Source organism: Gambusia affinis, linkage group LG21 (genome assembly GCF_019740435.1).
Source record: "Gambusia affinis linkage group LG21, SWU_Gaff_1.0, whole genome shotgun sequence".
Classification (NCBI taxonomy): domain Eukaryota; kingdom Metazoa; phylum Chordata; class Actinopteri; order Cyprinodontiformes; family Poeciliidae; genus Gambusia; species Gambusia affinis.
Window position 1 is genome coordinate 19,844,252 of NC_057888.1, and position 24,878 is coordinate 19,869,129.

General features: G+C 40.8%; 1 protein-coding gene across 1 annotated transcript; it reads left to right on the forward strand.

Annotated features, from left to right (window-relative positions):
• On the forward strand, window positions 1-23,632 carry waca (WW domain containing adaptor with coiled-coil a). The gene is made up of 13 exons (XM_044104414.1): window positions 1-697; window positions 900-930; window positions 1,995-2,187; window positions 8,049-8,140; window positions 8,522-8,637; window positions 8,728-8,843; window positions 14,041-14,295; window positions 16,629-16,751; window positions 16,858-17,006; window positions 18,003-18,127; window positions 20,789-20,981; window positions 21,930-22,057; window positions 22,144-23,632. Exons 1-13 carry the CDS (start codon window positions 657-659, stop codon window positions 22,211-22,213), a joined length of 1,632 nt encoding a protein of 543 aa, XP_043960349.1. The 5' UTR covers window positions 1-656; the 3' UTR covers window positions 22,214-23,632.
• The last annotated feature ends 1,246 nt before the right edge of the window (window positions 23,633-24,878 follow it).

Genomic DNA, 24,878 nt, shown 5'->3' on the forward strand with positions numbered 1-24,878 from the left:
ATAATTGACGTTTGCGGCTCTTATCGTGTACTTTATATCTATCCAGTTTGACCTGTAACCAAAACGTGTATTTATTTATTTATTTATTTATTTATTTATTTATTTATTTATTTATTTATTTATTTATTTATTTATTTATTTATTTATTTATTTATTTATTTATTTATTTATTTATTTATTTATTTATTTATTTATTTATTTATATGTTTCCACAATATATTTACATCTTACCGTAGTTTATTTACAACCGTAAGAGTAATAATTTAAAAAAACGGCATTAGCTGGTGCATTGTTTTCATGAATGCATGTATAAAGAATTATTTAAGGTATCCAGAAAACGTTTGGATTTTGTTATTAGATATATTCATAAACCACGATGCACGTTTGCTGGATTTCTCAAGGTGATCCCGTATGGGTGCTTGTCTCCGACGTGGCAACCTGGTTCGAAGCTGAACTGTTCTGTTCCGCTGGAAGCGGTTGTGCTGTGTTTTCAGAGTCGGAGATGGATTGAGTGAGGGCGCTCTTCAGACCAGCGCTCCCGATAGCATTGCTATAGTATATACCAACAGACGATTTCAGGTCGTCGAATCAGAAGAAAACATAGTGCCATTACCAAGTCTTTCACATCCCACTCTAAACACACTAACACGGCATTGATGGTAATGTATGCAAGGAAACAACCGAGACTCGGCGATGGGTAAACATCCTTCTCTTACGTTACTTATTCTAATTTTTTCAACCTTTCCTCGTAGCTACGCGTTGACAATCCGCCATTTTTACCGAAACCAAAATAAGTATTTTAAAACTTGAACGAGCTGCTTCCGCAGCCTCGTAAAGTCGTTTTTCGACGTTGGCATTGAAAGCTTCTCACTCTTTAATGTTTTGTTGTCTATTTTCAGGTGCGACCGAAGAGATTCTCAGCCCTATCAGGTACTTGTTAGCTATCCGTAGCCTGCTAGCTCGCTAGCAGCAAATAAGATTAAAATGGACACTCTAGCTCGGGCTTCTAGAAAGCACGGGCCTCAGTCGGTGCGGAAAATAACACGAAAAAGTAGTGGGTATGCTTCCCGAAATAAGGGACAAAGCATGGAAAATATCCACAACGCAAACATTTGAATGTCAATAGAACACATAGCGACATGACTCCGTCGAAGGAAGAGGTTTAGGGAAAAGGGCAGGGGGAGTTTTACTGCAGATCAAAGCTAACGATAGCTTGGTACTGTTAGCCTTCTTGCTAGCTGTTCCGATCAGGGCCCGACCGCAATCTGTCATTTTCAGGATAAAGTCAGCTTAGCTTTTAACACAGGAGTCGTAAGAATATATTTTTAAGACCAACATTTTCTAACCAAAACGCACACAAGAAATTCAGTTGACAGGGGAGGCAATCAGTCGTCTGTGTTTTTAAATGTTGTTTACCTTTACTATTATATAATTAGCCGATCTTAATTATATATTCAAGTGTTGAAAACGCTTAATTACGCCTAGATCTACAATAAATTTGAAGATTTAATTAGCTTTGGTATCATTTAAGCTGCTAATTTGAGATAAACGCAAAAGGCTTAGATTCATAACTTACTAGGAACGTTGCAAAAAAAAAAAGCCCCACTATCTGTCAATACGTGATTGACTGATATAAGTGAAAAAGTCACAAAAAAAAAAAAACTAGAATAATACCACTCACAGCTAATGGGACTAATATTTTAAGAAATCTTAATTATTTCAATTTTGAACTCAAATTTTGAGAATGTTTTGTAGCTTGAAGCATGCTAATTTTTAGACATAAAAAAAGCAAACCATGACAAAACATGATATTTGCTTGTGATGTAAGATAAGGTTTGTAGGACAGCAGTGGATTGGTAAAAGTTAAAGTGACGCTCACCGGTCAGAGTTTCTCCAAATTTACAACGTTCTTTTCTTCACTAAACTGACCGTGCTACGTACCGTGAGAACGGCTGGGTAACACAGACTTATAATAACCCTTTTCGTATCTCCAGACTCTCAAATATTCATCCAAAAGCCATCCGGGAGGGGAACACCGCCACGAGAAGACGCGCGACCCCACAGAGGTCACCCCTCCCTGCAAAATGCTCAGGAGGTCCGACAGCCCGGAGAACAAACACACGGACGGCACGGGCCACAGCAGGGCGAAGGCCCTCCACACACACCGCGTCAGAGAACGGGACGGAGGTGAGATGGCCGATGGTGTTCACACACATACTCACACGAGTTCGGGGGGTTTTAAAGCCACACACCAGCGCAGCGGGATGAAACGACTAACTCCACTTCTCTTCGGTAGGCGACAGAACAGATTTTGAGGGGGGGGATCCACAGATGAACCAAATTTTTAAGAATTTTGTTGAGTTTTGCAGCATCTCTTGGGGTTGAACGGGAAGTTTTTCATCTGAAATTTTAGGAGGGACTCGGATTCAAATGTTGAACTAATTAAGCATGATCAATTAAACTGAACTCGTTAATTTTCAGTCTGATTAATATTTTTTGAAGTGCAGTTTGTCTTACGTAGAGGTCATAATCCTTTTTATTTCTGTTGTATTTGGTGGTGTTTTGTATATTTAAAATGTGGAAGCTTCTCAACCTTTGAGAAGACAAACTTACATCACAGTTATCATTATATTATTTGAAAGTGGTCTCAAAACAACAATATTATTGTTAATTCCAATAATTGCTGAGACCGTTTATCATCCAGCAAAGTTTGTTAATGTGACAGGTATTTTTTTTAGGTTTGAACATTTCTCATTTTCTCAAATTTGCTTATTTGTAATCCAGGTTGTTGAAGCCATGCTTGCCGTTTGAGTTGAGTTCTAAAGTTAAATGGCTGTTTTAACTTCAGCCGCTTCAGAACACTGGCAGTTTGTTTTCCCCTTCCCAGTTTTTAATGTTGAAACGCTTTCAAACCCCGGCTGAGGTAAACTCCACCCAGCCGGGGCTCCTCACCGCTCCGCTGGCGATCTCTTAACACCCAGATCAGAGTTAATTGGTGGTTTGACGTACCTCGTCGTTTTCGTTAACCCGGGCTTTCCTCCAGGCGCTGTGTGGACTTCCTGAGCAGCTATCATTTTCAGCTTCATTTGGACGTTTTAGCAGACACTTCATTCATAAATCAACTGGAGCTCATTGTTTGAATGAGGAGGTGAGGGAGGAAAAGTAACATGTGGCTGCAGGCAATGCATGTTTATACAGGTATGATGATCTTTGCATTTATTATCTTATTGACAGAGCCTGAAATAATAAATTAAAGTTCCTTTTTCTGGTATCTGAATCTGCATTAAATCTGACGTCTGCAATTTTGGATGTTTGGTCAAATTGACTTAATAGTAGAAATTAGTGCAGACCAGAATTACTATTAACTCATATATTGCAAAGATTAAAGGCTGAAAATACTTTCTGTCATAACTGAAGTATAGTGGGCAAACATCTAATCACAGTTTGCATTTTCTATGTTGTACTTTAAGATATGTGTTTTGTTTTAAGATTGTTTGTTCAGTCAGTTTGTGTAAGATCTAACTGAACCATATTTGTAGGTTGTAGTCTCAGACATAATTAAGAAAAGCTGCGGTAAAATTATGCAAACAATTTATGCCAATATTATAACAGAATCTCCTCAGATCCGAGTTGAATTTTCAACATTCTTGACTCCTAAAACGTTTAACTTTTCTGCTCCAAATGAACATGAGAACGACGTAACAGGCAAAAGATGATTCTTATGAAAATTAGTTGGCAGGACTTGACATCCGGGAAGCTGAAAGCATGGACCGAGGAGTCCACGGTTTCCCCCAACACACACAGACACACACACACACACGTTTACTTGAAGGAGCAGAGTTTGTCGTCCCGGCGGTGTGATGTGACGTGCGTTGAGAAGCAGAAGATGCCTTTTTAAGTTCAGTCCAGCAAACGGTTGATGCTGAGAGGAATTAAGCATGCCACATCAGCAGGCGATAGTGTGAGATTTAGCAAAGAAGTTGCCTTCCTGCCGTGAGCGGTCAGTAATATTTCTAATGGTTTTATGTCTCTGGGAAGAAATGGTCAGTTGGGTTGGAGTTTCATTACATCCTCTGTCGATCCGCAGAAAACGCTGCTGAAAGTCGAGGCCTTTTTTTGAGTTGATGTAAGTTTTTTATCAAATTCAATGTTGCTGGTTTATATTCCAAGGTTTAATATTTTCCCATATTGGTTTTAAGTTTTACAATTTTTTTCTCCCCTCCAGGGGGTCTTTTGTGGGCTCTAGTGTCCCTTATATCAAAGTAAGCTGACAGGAAAGGGGGAAGGCATGCGGCAAATGTCGCCAGGTCCGGGAATCGAACCCGCGATGGCCACGTCGAGGACTCAAGGCCTCCAAACGTGGGTTGCGCTCTCCCCTACACCACCACAGCACGCCCCTAGTTTTAACTTTCTAATATAAGCTTGTCAAAGTGACTTCAGCTGGTGGCGCTGCAGGTGAGGGAGGCCCGACGTTTTACTGTTTATTGCAGCAGTTTGCATCGTCGTCACGCTGCAGTTTAGATGCGTCTCCCCCTTTTTTTTTTACTCTTAACCAGTTAATTTTTGCAGTAACAGCGCTGGTGGATATGGCTGGAAAATGAAAATGAAACCTTTCCTCTACCTTCATCTCCCAGAATGCTGTGCGGTTTTAGATCAGAGTTTAGTCAAATTAATGAAAATTCTGTCATCTGTTGATATTGATCACGTTTCTATTGTGATATACATTATTGTTTTATTGTCCAGTCAGAAGTCACAGGAGGGTTGCGGTGTTGACTTTTCTCATAGGGAGCATGCATGTAGCGACAGTGGAGAGGAAAATCTCCTGCAGAACCAGAACCGGGCCGTCTGTCTGCCAGACGGAGCAGAGGCACAGAAAGGAACAGATGAACTGATGTAGGATTTAATTTTTTGATGTTCATGAAAGTAAAAAGTTAATAGTGTGTCAAATAAGAGATTTGAAAGAGAAAAAGTCAGTTTGAAAAAAACATTTGCTCTTGAAATGCAAAAAGAATTTTTTTTTCTGAACCTGAGTCACCGTCATAACCAAAATAGTTCAAATTAAAATTATGCAGTAATATTGACCCCGAAAAATCTGTAATTCCTTTTTTTTAATTTAAAAAAATATATGTATAATCAGGCAGCCAGGACCATTGCTTTAGATTCAACAACTTTTTCTCTTATGAATGTTGCTACAATAAATTTAAGATCTTATAAAAATCCAGAGTTTCTGCATAAATCAGAATATCAGACTCGGAAGATCAAAGTTTAGTTTGTGGCTTTCATGTCTGGTTTTCTGAGACTGGATCACTCATGCGGAGAGGAGAGCACGCTGCTCTCTACAGGAGCTGCAGCATTGTTGCCATTTCAGAGCTGCTTCTCTGGCAGTGACTTTAAATTCCCCTGTAATTACAGTCACTTTTACATTTTTAGAGTTGTGCTTTTAAAGCAACTGTTGTCGCGTAGCGAGACATAAGACAATGAACAGTACTACAGGATATTCCTGTTCTAGGTGTTCATCGTCACAATCAGAAAAATGACTCGATCAGAGATCTTGTCGCGGGTCAGGACTCTGTCCAATTTTCTCTCCATAGTTCCTGTTGACGAGCTTCTTCTTTCTGTGGAGGAGTGCGTTTGGTTTTGATTAGCCATAGAAAACACGGCAGACAAACATTGATTTCAATATGTCAGTGATCTTTTACATGACATGCAGTTTGGATTTTAAACAGTCAGATGTTAGGACATGTGATGACAAAGAACAGCCCATTAGCAAGAGTAGATTGTGAGATATTTTCTGTATCTTATTGGAAGTCCAGAAAAAAAATTATTCTACTACAAAAAATATTGCAATTCCTTGTCCTGGGAATCCCGAGTTGATTCAGAATATTCCAAAATTGATTTTGAAATGCATTTAAGTTGCCGCGAGTATACTGCGTATCGCTTTACTCGTCCACTCGGCTGCCGTATGTATTTTGAATAATTCTTAGATTTTTTACAATTTGTTTTGTACAAAAAGCCAGGTAGCTGAACAAACCTAATCCTGGTCATTTAAGTTACACAATTTAGTGCACAAACCTGTTTTTGTTTAAATACAAACTGATGAATTTGATGGAAGCCGTGTCCGAATTCAAGGGCTGCATCCTTCGAAGGACAGATTCGGCTCCGTTGTTTTTTCTTTGCCTCTCTGTGCGTCACGCTGTCACGGTTACTAGGCAACATAAGTTACGCTGAGGTGAAGACCCGTCCGAATTCACAGCTTTTCTCTTCCGGTCTTCGACATTCGCGTCCTTCAAAGGACCCGTCCTCTGAAGGAAGCAGACCTTGAATTCGGACACTTATTTCTTAATTGAATGGAGAATCTAAAAATCGCAATCGAATCTGAAGATATGCACCATATGGAGCCTGAAACCAGAAGCCTTCCATGTTGTTAATTAACGGCACAATTGACAGTTTTGTCTCCAAGTTGGTTAACTGTGTCGTTTCTGACAACGACATAACTTGCCAGCTTCACATTGCTTTTGGCGGTTCATTCTGAAACCTGACGTAGTTCCCCTTTTGATAGGTGGCAGAAACATATGCTGTTTGCTAATGTAGGTAAGGACATAAGAGGAAGATGGAAACTGAACAATTAATAAGCAGAGCAGGATAAATGATAATGTGACCTGAAGCCGTTGCGAGGATTACATTGATAAAAATAAGTTTCATCCTCAACACAGCAGCAGCAGCTCAGGGTTGATTTGGTCCAGTGATGGTGAGGCATGAAAATAAAGGTTTTTGGCAATATTTTTAGTATTTCCAGACTAGTTAGAATGTGGAGTCAGATGGGCTTCAGGATTTAAGGCAATTTGTCTCTACCTAGACAGGAATTGTCACACTATCGATTTATCTGATAGCTTTTAGAAATGAAAGGAAAAACAAGTTGGCGCTTCGTCCAATCGGGGGCCAAAATCGCAGCATTTGTTCCACTGTCATCTGCTGCTGTTTTTCTTTCTCACTGCACTGTCAAACCAACCAAATTGAAAAATCTGTTCCCCTCCTCACCTGTGGTGGTGCTGCACCAAGAACTGCTGAAGGAAATGATACAAAAATCTTCCAAAGAAGATATTGGACACAATTTCCTTTTTCACAAAATGTAAAGAAAAATTTAGTAGGATCAGATTTTAGGAGTTGGATGATTTCTCTTTTGTCTCAGTCATTTCTCCTGCTAGCGCTAGACCCTCGTATTTGTTTTGGTTGTATTTACCCAGAATGCCCTGTGCTTTAGTCCACTTCCTACCTTCGGAGCGGTCGCCGGTCCGCTTGGCGTTCACATTTGCATTCAAACCGTGTGTTTTGTGTGAGAGGAGCAGGTGGTTTAAGCCTTGTCTTACCGAAAAATACAGATTCTACTGTAGCATCCTGAATTAAAGATGGATAAATGTGAAACAAATGTAAAGAAGTAACGGCAGCGTGATGCAGAATTGCTGTCAAGTAAATGAAAGGCAGAGCATCTATAGAGTACGATGGGGTATTAGGACTCCATCGTAGAAGAGAAAAAAGATCGAGGCAGAAGTTTTTGCCCAAAAAAATTCTGAAATTTGGAAATCAATGTCAGAAACTCTCTTGAAAAAACAAGGAAATTTCTGAGCTCCAAAAATGAAACATTTGCTAGAAAAATTTCAAATTGAGAGATATCAGAAATGTCAGTTTTAAAAACTCCAAAAATTTGACTTTTAAAACCCAGAAATGTTTGTTTTTCTTTTCTTTTCTTTTCTAAACTCAAAATTTCTGAATTTGTTCCAAAATATTTCTAAGATCGATCACAAAACTTCTTTGAGTTTTTTATTTTTTGGCAGAAGTTGATTCCTCAGACCCCAACCCCCATCTGCAGTGACACTACTGCACCATCATGCAGGTGAAATAACTGGTTACTTCTACAGTGTCATGACATGCTGAGGACGGAGTATAATAAAGCTAAACACACCACAGCTGGATCGCATCGCGTTGTGTTGCTGTTTTGTCCCTCACTGGACCCGGTCATTTATGATGAATTTCTGTGTGTTTTGCTGCAGGACCCAGTTATTCTCCACAAGAAAATTCCCACAACCACACTTCCCTCCACAGCTCCAACTCGCATTCTAACCCCAGCAAGACATCAGACACAGTGAGTATCGTTTCTGCTGGAGCACGAGAGCCGACGACAGACCGCTAGAGAATTGATCTCAGTAATGACTTCTAAGTGAAATTTAGTTTCACACACACACACACACACACACAAAAAGTTCCAGTTTCCTTTTCTGCACTTTGCAGTAATTTCAGACACATTTTTATTACTTGACGCAAAATAAAAACAAACCTAAATGACGACTTAATCAGAAAATGCTAAATATTGGAAACTGAAGTTGAACAGCAGTAACAGGAACAGTCTTTTTCTCTCGGATTATATTACAGCCTCTTGCATCAGACTATCGCAATGTGAACTCTTGCCTTTTTTTTCTCTCTCTCTCTTCTCGCTGCCCTTTGGGTTCTGCGTTTCTCAACCCAGCCCTACGAGCCCGGCGACGACTGGTCGGAGCACATCAGCTCCTCCGGAAAGAAATACTACTACAACTGCAGGACGGAGGTGTCCCAGTGGGAGAAGCCCAAAGAGTGGCTGGAGAGGTAGCCGCGGCAACGGATGCACGGCACTCTTGCGCGTCCCGTCCGTCGCACGCGGCCGCCGGCTCACGCGGGTTGCTTTGTGTTCGGCAGGGAACAGAGGCAAAAGGAGGCGACAAAGAGCGCTGTTGTCAACAGCTTCCCCAAGGACAGGGACTACAGAAGGGAGGCCATGCAAGCCACGGCAGCCCCCGGCTTCACCGGACCCAGTAAGTACCGCGTCTGGTTCTGCCACTCCGAGCTGTCGGTCTTTCAACCGCCTGCGTCACAGATGCTTTGTTTTGTACCGTCTTTGTTGAAGACGGTTTGCTTCGGCGGCTCAAAGGGTGATGTATTCAGGTTGTGACAGCCGAGCGTTGTTTGGTTGTCATAGCAAACACTTTACCTCCTCTGTCCAAGCCACGTTGTTTGGTTTCAAGGTTTCTAAAGATGATGGGTCCAATTTCAAAACCAAGCCGTGTGCTATGTTTCGCCTTTAGGTTTCCTTTTGATTCAATGAGTTGCTGGTTTTAGTCGGCCAAAATCTTGCTTTCTGAAGTTGCGCTGTTCTTTTTTGATTGATGTGAGGAGAAGTTGTACTGCGGGAACAAGTTCTGTTAACCATCGACTTTAGGAGTTAGAGCAGAGATGCCCAAAGTCGGTCCTGGAGGGCCGGCATCCTGCACGTTCTAGTTCTGTCCCTGGTAGTAGCAACAACCTTCTCAGCATGTCAATTTTCTTCTTAGGCCTTCTAACGAGCCATCATTGGATCCAGGTGGAGAGAACTAAAACATTCAGGATACCGGCCCTCCAGGACCGACTTTGGGCGCCCCTGAGTTAGAGGTTTAAGAATCCTGAGTTTCAAAACTCTACCTGGATCTTTTTGCTTATTTTTCAGATAACTCGAAGTGTCTCAGAATTACCGTACTGCACATTTTTCTGGCGGTGCCGACACTTTCGGTCTAGAAGGGTTAAACAGTAACCCCTCTGAGAATCATTCTTTATTGGTTGAATTCAGCGGGCCCCCCAGAAATCTTGCCAAGTCTGGTTTCAGGTGGGGGGGCCCTACTGCAGGCATCCAGGGGCCTAATGTGTTTTTTAGTTAATAAAGTTTCAAGTTTACAGGAAATTTGAAACTATCACGAGGTAGTTAGGTATTGTTATGACTTCCACTAACACAGACTATAAAGGCAAACATAAAAAAGAAAGAAAAGGTAAATAATTTCCGCTCTGATGTTTTTGAAGGGCAATTTTGTTGGATACTTTCTAATACATTTAATTTATGTTTTTTGTTGTGTGCGGTTTTATTTCTGTTTTAGGTATTGTTTTTTTGGTTGTTTAGTTCTGATTATTTAAAATATCTCGCAGTTCCAGTGTTGAAAGTTCTTTGCAAATTTTTTTATTTACTGTTCTTTGAGAGGGCAAACCTGCGTTATCATACTGTTATAATTGTTAAACTGCTTGAAACCGGTGTCAAAACAACAACATTATCTCAACAATTTCTGGGACAGCAGTAACTGAGAATGTTGGGCTGCTTTTACAGCATTTATTCTTAAAGGGACAGATCAGAATCACAGATCTCCTGGATTTATGATCATTTGCAGATTTCGAGTTTGAACAGAGCAGACGCATTGCTGCATAGGATGTGGCATGTGTCATTTTCCTTCTCCAGACTTCAGTTCATTAAGATCCCAGGATGTTTTCAGAGGTTTGTGAAGCTGTTGTGTTTTTTTGTTGTTGTTGTTTTTTTTTTTTTTTAAAGCAGGTTGTGTTTCTAAATTCAGCGTTCTTTTCCGATCTCCCTTCAGCCTGGAGTGTCGCTCGTTTAAAAACGCCCACGATTCCACACAGTCTGGAGTGGCGGCTTTGAGACCACAGGAATTGGATATTAATGCCGTTTTGTAAAACGTTGCTGTTGTTAATTTAAGCATCCTGGATGCTGCTGTTTTGTTGAGCACGGATCTGTGTTTCTAGGTGAAAAGAGCGTTCCTGGAGTACGAGCAGAACTTCAGCGTCAGGACATATAATGTATGGAAAGGACCCATGAAAAAGCCCCGTGCAGTTACTCGGTTATGTTTCCCTCTTGGTTTATTTATGTCAAACTAGGGGCTGTTAGGAAGCTAACTACCTAGCTTCCTGTTCTAGTGGTCATCTGTTTAGTTTGTAACACTTCCTGGTCTCGGAGCCGGTGTTGAGCTACACTTAAATCTAAGCTACCACATGGTGTCCAGCGCTGATTATCCTTTTCAGAGACGGTTATCTCCACACCATTTCACTACGTTCGCGGTCTCTGTCTCAGCAGGTTCTTACTCATAGCTGCCGTGTTGTCACATCAGTGAACATGACGAGCTGCTATGTTCTGGATCTGTCAGTACAGACTCTGAGCACACATGGGGGGGATTTTGTTTTACAGTTTGGGGAGCAGGGTCTTGTTTTCTAGAGATATGAAGATTTCTCAGAAACGACTCCAGCGCGTCGGCAGAGCAGCTGTGGTGAGACGATCTCAGTTTCTAATCTACAGTGTGGGATCTGGTTTTATTGTTTTTCAAATTCCACTTGTTCAATTTTCTAATATTTAGTGATGCTAAATATTCATAAGTGATGCTATATAACTCACGTGGAATTGAAATGTGGAAATATTGCAAATATGGGGTTTAATCCAGTTTTTAGCTTGCATAAAGTCAAATAGAAAGTTGAAAACTGTCTACAAACATGGAAATAATAATGAATATGAAAGAAAAAATCTACATTTTACTCTGTGGTTCTGAATGAAATGATGCTTTTTGAGTAGATTTAATTCTTGCTGTTCCAAATGAATCTACAAACATTCCTATTGTTACATTCCTATTTACCAATTGTATGGAAAATATAAAAAAAATGTTACTGGTGGCAAATAAAAACAAAATAAAAAAAATTGGCTGCAGTTCACTGAAAGTGAGCTGCAACTTGTGCAGAAGGTTAGTGTATAGAGCTGCATCAACTTTTCCCAATCGGCATTCCAAGAATTTGGACATTCAGGGTAAATCTGGGACGTGAACACACACACACACACAGATGTGAAATCAGGGAACCAGCTGTACAAAGACTTGTGACTTAAGTTTTCTGCAACAACTTGTTGTTTTGTTCTGTCAGCGACAGATGGATCCAGAAGCGTGCATTTACCAGCTAAATCCCAGCTGAAGTGAAATGATGCAAATCTTTTAGTAATGGCGACCTATTTGCTTTATACAAATAATGCATAAGGGTCAGATTTAATTTCATAACTGCGCTGTCCTTCCAATTCTAATTTTCAAACGGTTGATATAGATCATTATATATCACCCGTTATGATTTATATATCAATAATAACAGGTGATTATATACCTTTTGATATATCCACTCCTTCACCGCTGCAGCTACGGGAGCCAGGCTGTCCTTTTTAAGTTGCTCTCAAACGTCAGTGTCTCGGTTTAAGCGTTAGCTTCTGGGCTCTTCCTGCTCTCCTGCCTCTGAGCTCAAACTCCTCATAACTGTCTCAGAACAGAACGTTAGCCTTCACCTTGTCGACTAAATGGTCCCAGAGGCTCGTTCTGAGGTCGCTCCAGCTGCATCTCCATCTGGCCATCTTGGTTTTTGTCCAGCGGTTGTTCAGGTGAGCAACAAGAGGAGGCTGATTGTGTTTCTGAAGCAACAACAACAACTAGGCCTGTCACAATAACACATTTTGCTGAGCTTAAGATTAATTGTCTCAAAAATTATTGCGATAAGCGATAATATTGTTTGAAGACCTTTTTGACTGATTTAATGGAAAAGACGTAATAATGCATGTCATTTCCTGCCAAAGATAGGTGCACTTTATTTTCAAAAGAACACTTAACACTGGAACTGATAAACAGAATAAACAAAACAACCAAAAAATAAAATGGATTCTCAGTCTCCATTAACAAAAATGTATTGAATAAAAACACCAAAGTGTAAATAAATACTGCATTCAACCAAAAGAGTGCAGATTATGACGTCTGTATACCATATTGCCTTTCAGTAATCATTAGATTTAAATAGAGACGATGAGCACATCGACTACCTGATTCAATAGTTCACACTACATCATTTTTTTTTTGCCCCTGTTTTTTCCTTGCGACAATCTTTGAACGTTGGGCGTTCTAAGATTGTTGCTTGTGATTTCGTAACCGATCATCCTGTAGTGTGTGGTTTGTTACTTTAGATCATTGTGGCCACTCCGATCTAAATCAGGGGTTTTCCCCCAACTGGGAGCGTTGACAGCCAATCGGAAGCGGATTCCCCTCCGTCCTTTCTGAGGGGAAATGTAAGGAGAGGAATCCCAAACAGCTGACACGAAGTCCAGCGGACATTGGAGATGATATGTGGAAATATTAATGTTTCTAAAACATTTCATGCAAAGAATATAGAAATGACCAGGGGAGGAGTTGGAGCGAAATCGCTACCGCAGTTGATGAACCCGGCAACTTTTCAGCTGTTCTTCGTTAACGTGACATAAATAGGTTCTAATGATTTTTATTCAGTCAGGACTGACACTAGAGCCACATGCATTGCAGGTAGATTGTTGGACACCACACCACGGCTCCATCGAACTGTTATATCTAGGGTTTCTGTCGGCCAATGTGTGGTGTCTCAGGTTTGGAAAATGGGCCGACAAACTCAAATATCTTTCTTGATCATACTGCACTCATAGCACACCTGAACAAAGTGGATTTTTGAGCCAACCATTTGGTAGGTCCTCCAACACACTTTAACAGTGAGTTTCATCACTGCTAACAGCTCTAAGATGGTGTAGTGTGCGCTGGGCATTACACTAAGGAAATGAGGAAGGGAGGGTCAGTGGAGAGCAGCGGAGTTGAGCCTTTTTTCATCCAGTGTCAGTAACTCATACACATGTAGAAAAATGCTGGAAGAAACGATAAAGCCGATAATTAAAATGAGGTCGACAATTTTAATTTATCGTGCGATTAATTGATTTGTTGTTTATCGCGACAAGCCTGGCAACAACTTGGCTAAAATTCAGACTGCTTGTATTGACTTTGAATAGTTTTGTTGAAGAAGTTATATTCTTTCTGTGGATTCTATCAACATGTCGATTTTAAAGGGGCAGTATTATGTAACAATTGGGTTTTTTGAGCTTTACATCATGTTAAGCTCAAAAACATGAGCGTGGCGCATTGTATTGATTTTTTTTAATTTTTTTGATTTTTTTTTTTTTCTAGGCATGTTTGAGAAATCCTTTAATCTCCCATAGCAACCATTCAACTGTTCAAAACACCTGAGTGAACCTAGAACCATCTTTGAGGCTCCTGTGACTACCAATTAGCAAACACCTGGTGGAAAAAAATGTTGTTAAAGGGTTAATAGAGGAACCATGTTACTGAATGCGACATGGTTCAAAAGACTCCTGCTTTTCTCTCCCCACAGAGTCGACTCAGGTGGAGAAGCCCTCAGCGGCTCTTCCCAGCCAGTCGCAGTCGTCCTCCTCGGGTGCAGGGAGCGTGAACCCTTCGTCGGCGCCACCGGGCTCGTCAGCGTCCACCGTGCCCGTCTCCCCAGTCCTGCAGTCCTCCACACCCCCCATCCTCCAGGACCCCAACCTTCTCCGCCAGCTTCTCCCAGCGCTTCAGACGGCCCTGCAGCTCAACAACGCCAGCGTGGACATGGCAAAAATCAACGAGGGTAAGAAAGAAGCTGCAAGTTGACGATGCAATTTTTCTTTGTGATGTCGTCTGGCCTGTGTTTGCAAGACGTTTGCTGTGATGCTTTTTGCTTAGCAAGTTTAAGAGTAGCATGTTTAAAACTTAAGTTTTCACCCTGGAGTTAACACCATTGCCTTATATCCAAGTTGAAATAATCTGTGTTGTAAAGCTTGTGTGTTTGATGTATTAAATGAGAAAAGCTCACTGGTGTGGCATGTTTGATTCAATTAGAGGAAGGCTGATTCTTAGCGCTTCGAAATTGTTTGGTGAGCAATATCAAGCACTTAATGAGGAATGAGACTTTAGCTGTATGAGGGATTTAGTTTGACACTCTTTATAACTTCCTGTTCAAGCTCAGTGACTCCTGTGGTTGGTTGAAATGTGGCCAGAATAAGAGAATTTAACAAGTCAAATGAAATCCATTGACAATGTGCCACATAGTGCAGCTTGAAGAGTGTGAATGAGAAGAAATCGTAGTTTTCCCCAACTAATGGAAGTGATTTTTCTCAGTAAGTTTGAAAAGTACAACATAATTCATTATTATTGTTGTATGAAAACAGTGAGTGAATAGAGTGAGAACTGTCCTCATGGAACTGAGTAGCTTTCTTATAGCTACTCAATCTGGGTGGGAGTTGTTTCCTGTCCTCATTGATCATCTGATTCAGCTGGTTTTCATGCTGAAAGGAACAGTTACCGTTCCAAGATGTTTACTTTCTGTAAATACAGTCAGCCCTTGCTCTGTGGCATTATGGCTTCTCAATTTGCTCATAAGGGAAACTTTATTTTGACCTTTAGGCATCGGGAGTTTCCCCCAGAAAACTTGCTAATCCCAGTGATGGGGGGTGTTAGGGCAGTCCAGCAGCATCCTGCCATGTTTTTGTGTTGATGCTTAAAGTTGACAGGAAATTTGACTTTGTAATTGTGTTACTATTGACAATACAAATCCCAATTAATCAGCCAAGGCATCATAAGACAAACTGTGTAATGCTGGTCACATTTAAAAGTTAAAACATAAAATGCGAGGAGTGAGCATATTTCAATAAATATTCTTTGGGCACGAAACTTATCGCATTAAGTTTTCTTGTGTTTTTTACAAAATGATGTCACAAAAATGGTAAATTTTTGTGACATTATCAGTTCATTTTCGTAATAATACTTGCTGTCTTTGTGTTGGCTGGGATTAGTTGTTGTTTTTCCAAGTGAATGGATGCAGATTTGCAAAGAGTAACTCTGGATGAAAAGGACCCGTCTGTGATTGGCTGGTGGTGTGGTTTGTTTATCAGTTTGCAAGGACAGACGCAGAGCCAATTGCCAGAACACACACACACACACACACACACACGTTGAGTGAGTGTGCTGAGACGTAAACGCACCTGCTCCACATTATTCCTTATGAACAAAGATGTATGCGCTCGCATCAGTCTCACTGCTCGCTCAACGCGAATCTCTAAAAGCTCAACTAATCTGGGCCTTTATAGTTGCGTTTAGGTTGTGTGAACCACTAAAACGCTTGACACATTTTCTACATGCTATAAACCAAGCTTTACTTGCCTCTTTGATCACCGGCACTGGTGCAGAAAGAAAAAAATACATAAACAACAATTAGCTGGTTATGATTGGCATGGGAGTGGAAATGAAGTCTGTTGGACCCGATCGGCCAGACTTTTACTGTGTAGTATTTAAAATAAGTAGTGAGTTTAGCATCCTGCAGAGGAGCTTCAGTAATCATATCGGCAGCAGGAGCTTTTGTGTTGCAGTTGACCTCATTTGTATTTAAATAACAGAGGGGATAAGTCGCAGCCCTGCGGAACACCTGTGTTTAAGACGGGACACTGGGAATAAATGTTGATGCAATCTTATTGTGAAAAAACCCTCTATGATCAGGATTATAATTTTATTTTTTTTTTTTAACACTTTAAAAGAATGTGGGATTGAATTGTGTGAAAAGCAGATGACCAGTCCAGATGCTGTTCACATAGGACTTGGTCTCATCTAAATCACCACAGACCTTATCCAGAACAGTGATGGCAGCACCTTCAACTCCCTGGTGTAACCAGATAAGCGCCGCTTGCCGAGAGCATTTGTTTGTTACAGATTAGATGTGTTGGGGAGACTTTTACTGCCAAATTTTGATGTATATTTTTAGCAGCTGAGATGTTGAAGCTCACAAAGTCTAGCGGCGACATTCTTATAAAACGGAAGAAAAAAGAAGTAAGGAGTGCGCCGATAAGTCGGTCACGATTTCCTTAAATTGGTTCGGAATCTAATCCGTCACAAACACGTTTTGTGGTTTTCTTTTCTTTGTGTCTGCAGTTCTCACAGCTGCTGTCACACAAGCTTCATTACAGTCGATGCTCCACAAGATCCTCACAGCTGGACCGTCGGCTTTCAACATCACTACTATCCTCTCCCAAGCTGCTCAGCTCTCCAGCCAAGGTAGAGGAAGTTGAACGTCAGCTGAAGTGAAGCGTCCTGCTTCCAGTTCTTGTTTTTGACCCGCCGGCTCGTTGCGGGTCCCTTACGGCTTTGTTTCTCCCAAAAGCTCAACAATCAAATCAGTCACCGATGTCTTTAACGTCAGACGCCTCATCGCCGAGATCCTACGTGTCGCCCAGGATCAGCACGCCGCAGACGAACGTCGGCCCTTTAAAGTCTCACCTCAGTGCACAGCCCGTCATCTCACAACCCAAAGTAAGTAGGAATGCAACAATCCACTTAGTTTTTTGGTTTTGATTTTCTTTTTACTTCCGATACTGATATCCGGGGTTCAGTATGGACCGACACCGATCTGATACAGCAAATCAGTGCAAAATTGACTTGAAATGTTTCAGACAGAAATGTGTTGAATTACAACTTTATTTGATAACTCTGCTCCAGTACAGCACACTTAAATACACCAATAGCTTCATAAGCTAGCTAACTGGGTCAAACATGTAAAAACAACAACTTTTTCATTTGTTCTGTGAGGGAAATTATGAGTAGAACGGCCAATGGGAAAATAAATAATAAAGAAACTGAAACTGACCACACAACAGGTTGACTATGTTGGTCAAACATGTAAAAATAAACTGCAACAAACCTTTCAAATGGTTCGGAAAGTGCAATTAGGAATTTTGAATATGATGTAAAATAAATAATAATAATAATAAATAATAATAATAATAATAATAATAAATAATAAATAATGATGATGCTCAGATCACAAAGCGTAGAATCAAACTGAATAGATCTGCCCTTATGGGTCAGGCAAAATTGTCGTCAATCCAGATTTTAGTTTTTTTCCTACATCGAGACTGATGCAGATATTAATATTGTTTCGGTGCATCTGTAAGTAAGTCACTAAAACATAACTGTTTTTATGCCTTTCCATAAGTTTCATTGATTTTTAAAGATGAAAAATAATAATACATCAAATTTATATAGTGCTTTAGAAGGGCACTCAAAATTGCTTTTTTTTTGGTCTTACGTTATAAGAAATAAAAAATAGTGATGTGATTATGCAAAGTGGCATTTAGCACAAACAAGAGAGCATGTGTTTGCTCGGAGCTAACCACACCACAGAGTGATTTGATGTTCTGTTCAGGTAGAGTACCAGTGACACCAGCTGATGCCAGTGATGTTAAAGAACCTTGACTGGAGCGGGTCGGCGTTTTGTGCTGACGCAGCGTTTCCAACTTGCGTTTTCAGGTGAGCACGCCAGCGGTGAAGCAGCCGCCTCATTCCCAGCCCACATCTCAGCAGTCGCTGTCCAGCGAGAAGCCGCACAGTCACGACGCCACCACGGCCTCCCCACGCACACTTCAGCGCCAAGGGTCAGTACCGACACCGCCGGACTCAGCTGGTTGACCTCTAACCTTAGCTCACTTGTTGCCTGCTGTGTTCCCGCTCCTACCTCCAGTGGAAGGGCTGTTTGAGCTCATCTAGTGTTTCAATGTGTTCTGTTGTTGCACCACCTGCTGGTCATCAGTGGAACAAAGAGAAGCTGCTTCACTTTGATTGCCTGGGCTCTTCTGCAGCGCTGCATCAGAGCTGCTGCTTCTGTTTGTTTACTCTGTTTTTTATTTATTTATTTATTTATTCCCCTCCAGGGGGTCTTTTTGTGGGCTCTAGTGTCCCTTATATGACAGTAGGCTGACAGGAGAGGGGGGAAGACATGCGGCAAATGTCGCCGGGTCCGGGAATCGAACCCACGACGTTGTGGGTCGCTTTTGGGGGTTTTTTTATCAGCCAAAACACTGGCTGATAAAAGTCTTCTGTCTGGTTCTTTGGTCTCATCTATCCTTTTCTTTAACGATAATTTTGGTTACAGACTCATAATTCACTTTATTTGTTGTTTGTGTGGTTTTCTCTATTTTTATTTTATTTTCATATTTTTTAGGATATTTAAAATATCTTCGTTAAATGTTAGAAATTAAGGTATTGATCTGTGTGAATGTTTTCTTGTGTTATTATCCCATTACCATTATGCAACTTGAAAATTGTCTCAAATCAACAATACCGTATTTTTCGGACTGTGACCGCACCGGATTATAAGACGCATAAAGCGAAACAACTTACGGTAGTCGGATAGGTCAGACTTTATTCCAATCATTAACAATAACTGTCAATATTATACGAAAAAAAAGTACACTCACTTTTTCAATAATTCATCTTCTTCGAATCCATCAAATAGCGGCATCAAGCAAGCCCGGATTCCTCTCGTCATCCGATTCAGTCTCACATTCGGGCCTTCGGGAAACCTCGGACGACAGTGGAGACGTGGTTCGCCACCCCAAAGCAAGTCTGTGTAGACAGCATAGAAAGCGATTATGCCTCGACAATCAAGGGGAGGGGCTTCGTCGCTTACCACAGTTGTAATAAAACATACAGTACACTGTCCATACATAAGGCGCATTGCCGATTTTTTTTTTTTAATTTTTTTTTTTTCCAAATTTTGAGGGAGACGATTTTATGTGCGCCTTATAGTCCGAAACATACGGTACATTGTCTCAAAACACTTGTCACAATAACTTCTGGGACAATTAATTGTCCAACAAAATTTCCTATTGTGTGTTTGTGTCGCCCTGGCAACTTGTCTAGGGTATACCCCATTGCTTATCTAAATCTCATAGCTTTTTTATTATATATATATATACACACATATATATATATGTGTGTAATTGTCAGATTGATCACTGTTGTAATGATTTCCATAACAAGGCAATAGATTCCCACATCATTACTTCATCATTTATTAATTCTGTTTTTAAAGTTCTGTTTACTTTGTTTCTAGTGTCAGAGCTGAAAGCATAGTTTTTCTCATGCAGAGACATTTCTAAATACACGGATGTTTGTTCTTAAAGCTGTAGTTGTGCTGAGTGATACTAGCAGAAACCTGGTTCACCAGAGTGTAACATCACTGTTTTTTGCCATCTTTGCGTGAGCTGACCTGCTCCACAGTAGCAGCCGGTTGCATGCACTTTACATTGTCTGTGCTGAATTATTTCACTCTCTAGCTCCACAATAATCTTCTCAACTATTTCTAAAACCAAAGAATGAAAATATATCTATTTCAAAATAGATATATTTTGAATTTACAAATAAAAGATTATTGCTGCCCATGAATCTGGAAAGAGTTTTAGATCTGTTTATCTGCTAAGAGGACATTTTAAAGTGTTTTAAATAAAATGTTGACTCATCTTTAATTCTATATGAGTTACTGATCAAATTTAGTAGTTAATATACTCCAAATCAAATTTTTTTTAACAAAAGGACAGTTCTGCTGCCTTTTTTTGCCTCCACATCCTCATAGATCAGGGTTTCAAATCGGTTTGACGTCTGGCGTTCTGAAGCTCAGACGATCATCAAAGCTTTGACTCTTTATGGTTTTGAACTTTTACAAAGAAACCAAAAGATCAGAAACTACAAACAGGATTTCAGGTCTGGATTTTATAGTGGTTCTAATCTTTGTTTAAATATGAAATGTTAAATTGGTTTCTGTTTTTTGGGGGGGGTTTTTTACTTCACCTCTGAAGCCAACTACACACATTTGCAGAATGTTGTAAAATCTTGACAGATGGTTTCAGAAATTAGTTTTCTAAAGCTAATTTTAAAATGAGAAATCTGTAGAAACTGCGGTTTAAAAAATCTTTGAAGTTAAAACACAAAAAACAAAAGCAGATTATTACATTCAATTTTAAATTGTTGATAATGTAACAGTTCTCCCTAATCCATTGCATCAAACTGTGCAGTTTGCAGTAAAAGGATCTTTTTTATTTTTATTTTTTTGAAAGCCACAGCTTTTCCCCCTTTAGTAATTTCAGACTGTGTGTGGACAGCACATCAAATTCTTACCTTCAGTATTCACCAGAAATCTCCTCCCGAAACTTTCTGAAAACTTTGTTGTTGTTTTTTTTTCTGAGTAAAACCTGCAGGAGGTTTTGAGGGCGACGTTCCTTTCATGAACGTTTTCCGTTTTGTCTTGTGAACCGCAGCAGTCAGAGGAGTCCCTCTCCCGGACCCAACCACGTCGGCTCCGGCAGCAACGCCTCCAACGCGGCCTCGGCTCCCCCCGGCGCCTCGGCGGTGCGGCCCTCCTGCTCCCTGACCCCCACGCTGGCCACCCACTTTAATGAGAACCTCATCAAGCACGTGCAGGGGTGGCCTGCAGAACATGCAGAGAAGCAGGTCAGGACCTCCTGAAATCTTGTTTTTCTTCTTCTTCTTTTTTTTTTTAACATTGCACAACCAAACATCCTCAACTAAAACTACACATTTAGCAATAATACTTTGTTTTTAAACAAATGTTACAAAGTTCTCTGCATTAGAAAAATGTATTAAAACGTTATGAATGACACAAACACACTAGTTATAGCAAATCAATTAAAACACACAACAGTGTAAAACAAATTGAAATAGTAAAAATACTAAAGAAATTCAAATATTAAGAACCTTATTATGAAAGTAAGTTTTAACCAATGATTTAAATGGAGACAGTTTAGACCCTGGTCTAATATTTAGAGGAAGAGGATTCATCAGTTTTAGTAATGTTCTCAAAAATGTTGATGTCGGGTCCAAATGCCATTAACTCAGTTTTATCACTATTGAGTAACAGATAATTATCAGACATCTGGGTTTCGATGTCTAAAAGACGTAGGGGGCATTTAAAAGTAGAGAGCTCTAAAGGGTTGACGGCCAAGTGAATCTGGGAATCATCTGCATAGAAATGAAGAGACATCAAATTCAGGGTTTCTCCTAGAAAACCTGCCAGTCCTGGTGGTAGCATCCAGCAGCTAACCGTGTTTTTGAGTTAAAGTAAAGCCTAAAGTTTAAATTTAAAAGTACCAGCTGGTAATTAGGGCCTGCTAATGTCTTCCAAAGAACACAAAACGCCAACTATAAAGTCTTCAAAAATAAAGGCAATCATTAAAAAGGATTAAACTAACAAAGCTTAGCTTGGCGGGGTCTCAAGTAAAACCTGGTGGGCCGCCAGGCGGATAAAACTCCGGAGGGAACCCTGGAATTCATGACTAACCCTGATCAAGTGGCAGCATGTGTAAATGGAAAATAGCAGTGGCCGGAGATCGGCTCCCTGGGGAACACCAACAAGCTGACCTGTGGCATGAACTCTTCCAGGCGTCCAGGCTACGGGAAGAGGCCCACAGCATGGGCAGCATCTGCATGTCCGAGAATTGCACTGAGCTCAAGAATCTGCGCTCGCTGGTCAGAGTCTGTGAAATCCAAGCTACGCTGCGGGAGCAGAGGTGAGACCGCCGGTCGCCCTCAGTCACGACTCGGTCGAAACATCCACCCGTCTAACCCTCGCCTCTCTCCATCTCTCTCCCCTCAGGATATTGTTTTTGAGACAGCAAATCAAAGAACTTGAAAAGTTGAAGAATCAAAATTCCTTCATGGTCTGAGAACTTTTGGGTGGAGAGTTTTGTTTTTGGGGAGGGGAATGGGGGGGGGAACCCATTGCACATAGTTGAAAGCTGGAAAGAAAGCAGCTGTTCGGTTCCTCTTGAACCCAGTCTTAACACACACATAAACACACACTCACTCTCTGAGGAGTTTGAGTTGACTTGGTTTGGACCGTTGGACTGGGAGAACCGAGGAGCTGTGGTTGGAGGAGGAGGGTTGATTTACAAGACTTTGGTTTTGTAAAAACCCGCGGTGGGGGGGGGGGTGTGGGGGGAAAAAATGTAGATTTCTTGTAGATGTTATTATCTATGTTGTAAATATGTTTTGTAGATTGAAGCCATGGAAAGCCATGCCTATCAAAGCTTTTTGGACATCCAGACTAATCAACGCCTCGGCGGCTCCGGTCCTTCACCTTAACTCATCTGCAGATCTCCGGCTTCACTCTTATCACTTCACAAGATCTCCGAACCATTGAGTCAGCTGGTGTGAGTGTGAGTGCGTGTGTGTGTGTGTGTGTGTGGCCTGCAGGCTGACTTAAAGGTGTTTGAGGCGCAGAATCAGCCAGAACAATCTCTTCAGCTCGTCAAACCTGGGTCATCTCACCCGTTCCCTCCAGCCTCCCTGAGTGCAGGTTGTACCGTCATGTGTGGGCGTGGCAGACTTCCACCTGCTCCCAATGCTTCAGCGATCTGCTAGCAGCTTCTGGTGGCCCCTGCATTTAGCACCCAGTCTAAAAAAAAAAAAGAAAAAAAAAAGTCAGTGCCTGGTGGTTGGTGAAGTGAGTGATTATTTAAAAAAAGTAAATACAAAAAGGAAAAAAAAAAATTTCAAAAATCCATCGTGGGATGTGATGGCGTGCTGCTTTGGACCATTCCCTGTAACCTCCACCACCCCGCCCTGGCTTCCTGACCCACTCGCCCACCCACCTCCTCCACCCGCCACGTCACGCCTCTTTTCTCTGACACATCCCGCCTTCCTGTGTTGTGCTTTACTTTCTTCTCCTTTGGGTTCCCACTGTTTTCTGTTCCTCTCTCTCCCTCCCTCCCACACCTCTTTTGACTTTTCAAGTTGAGGTTGCGCCTCGTTTTTTTTTTTTTTTTTTTTTTTTTTTTTTTTCCCATTCCTTTGTACAGTTGCTAACATAACAGTGGAGTTTTAAGAGAGACGGAATTAAAAATAATAATAATAAAAAAAAATTTAAAAAAAAAAGGTTTTATTTATAAGAGTTGTAGTGACGAGCGGAAAAATCACAATGATAGCCACACATTTTCACCAGCGCCCCGGTCGAGGAGCGGCAGGACGGCCTCAGCAGGTCCAAGGCGGGTGCATGTGGAGCACCTCTTCAGTCAGCGCAGGGCAACAAGAGGTCAAAGCTCAAATGTGAAATGTACGTATTGTAATAAACATGTTAAACTAAAGCTTGTCCGGTATGCTTTATCGGTGCCTGGTTGAAAACCTTTTCTGTGATGCCATCAGGTCAACTGACATCCAAACTGAACTTGGGGGTTCACCTCTTTGCCGACGGTAAATACGGAGCTGGGTCCTGAACAGCTTCTCTTAAAGGGGCGGTATTGTGTTGTCTTCCAGCCACGTATAATTTTATAGCACTACCAAGTAACTGTTACCTGTAGTTTCTATAAAAATGCAGTGTATATAAAATATGACTTATAAGAAATCTTACTTTGTAATTTAATGCTTTGAAATTGGGCTTCTGTCTCCTTAGAAACTCCTGCTTTTATTTTTTTTTATGCCTTTAGGAAGTTATCACATCTCTCCAATTAACCTTTTAGCAATGTTTTGTTTTTGGTTTTTTTTTGTTTTTTTTCAACCAGCACTGCTGTGAATAGTACCTGGTATAATAATCTCAACATTTATGTAGTTCCTCCAGGTGTTTGCTAGTAGCTGCTGGCTAGTTTGAAGGAACTGGATGGGGCGAGTCACTACAAAGGGCTGCTCTGCCAGGCGGAAACTGCAGCTCCCAGGACGGCCTTCGTCCTGGAAGGCGGTGGTCGATCCCACCAAGGCTTTTACAAACCCAAACTGTTGCCAGTTTAGAGGGTTTCTCGAACATGAATTAACGAATCAAGGTAACATTCCTGGAATGTTTTTATGAGGGAATAACTTTATAGCAAAGTTCATTTTACGTAATGCTGCCCCTTTAATAACGCTTTCGGAATAAACGAGCCGTTGTCGCTTTATTCATCGTTTCCTGATATAAAGTGACGAATACATTAAAAATACCTCTCCACGGCAGCGCTGTTACGTCCCACCTGCTCCATAAAGAGGGCAATTCCTCAGGCGACACCTGCTGGTGCTTTTATTGAATAGCAGTTTTTCTAAACTTATAACATTTGACTAAAAAAATTATTTTGACAATAGGACATTTGTTGTAACTCGTTGGAACAGCCATTTTATTTATTTTTAGATTTTAAGCTAATGAGAAGCTTAAGCAAAAATGACGGATACGTTTTTTTTTCCGGGTGTTACTTGTGGAAAACGATGAAAATAAAACAAGTAGCATAAAGCCAAGCATGTAGAACTGTACAAACTATCTGGCTCCCTCTAGTGGTAAACCGTTTAAAGTGCAGCAAGACGTGACATCAATGTTCACTCCTGCCGTCCTCGTAAGGAAGTCTACATGAAATATTTATTATTATTTTGCGT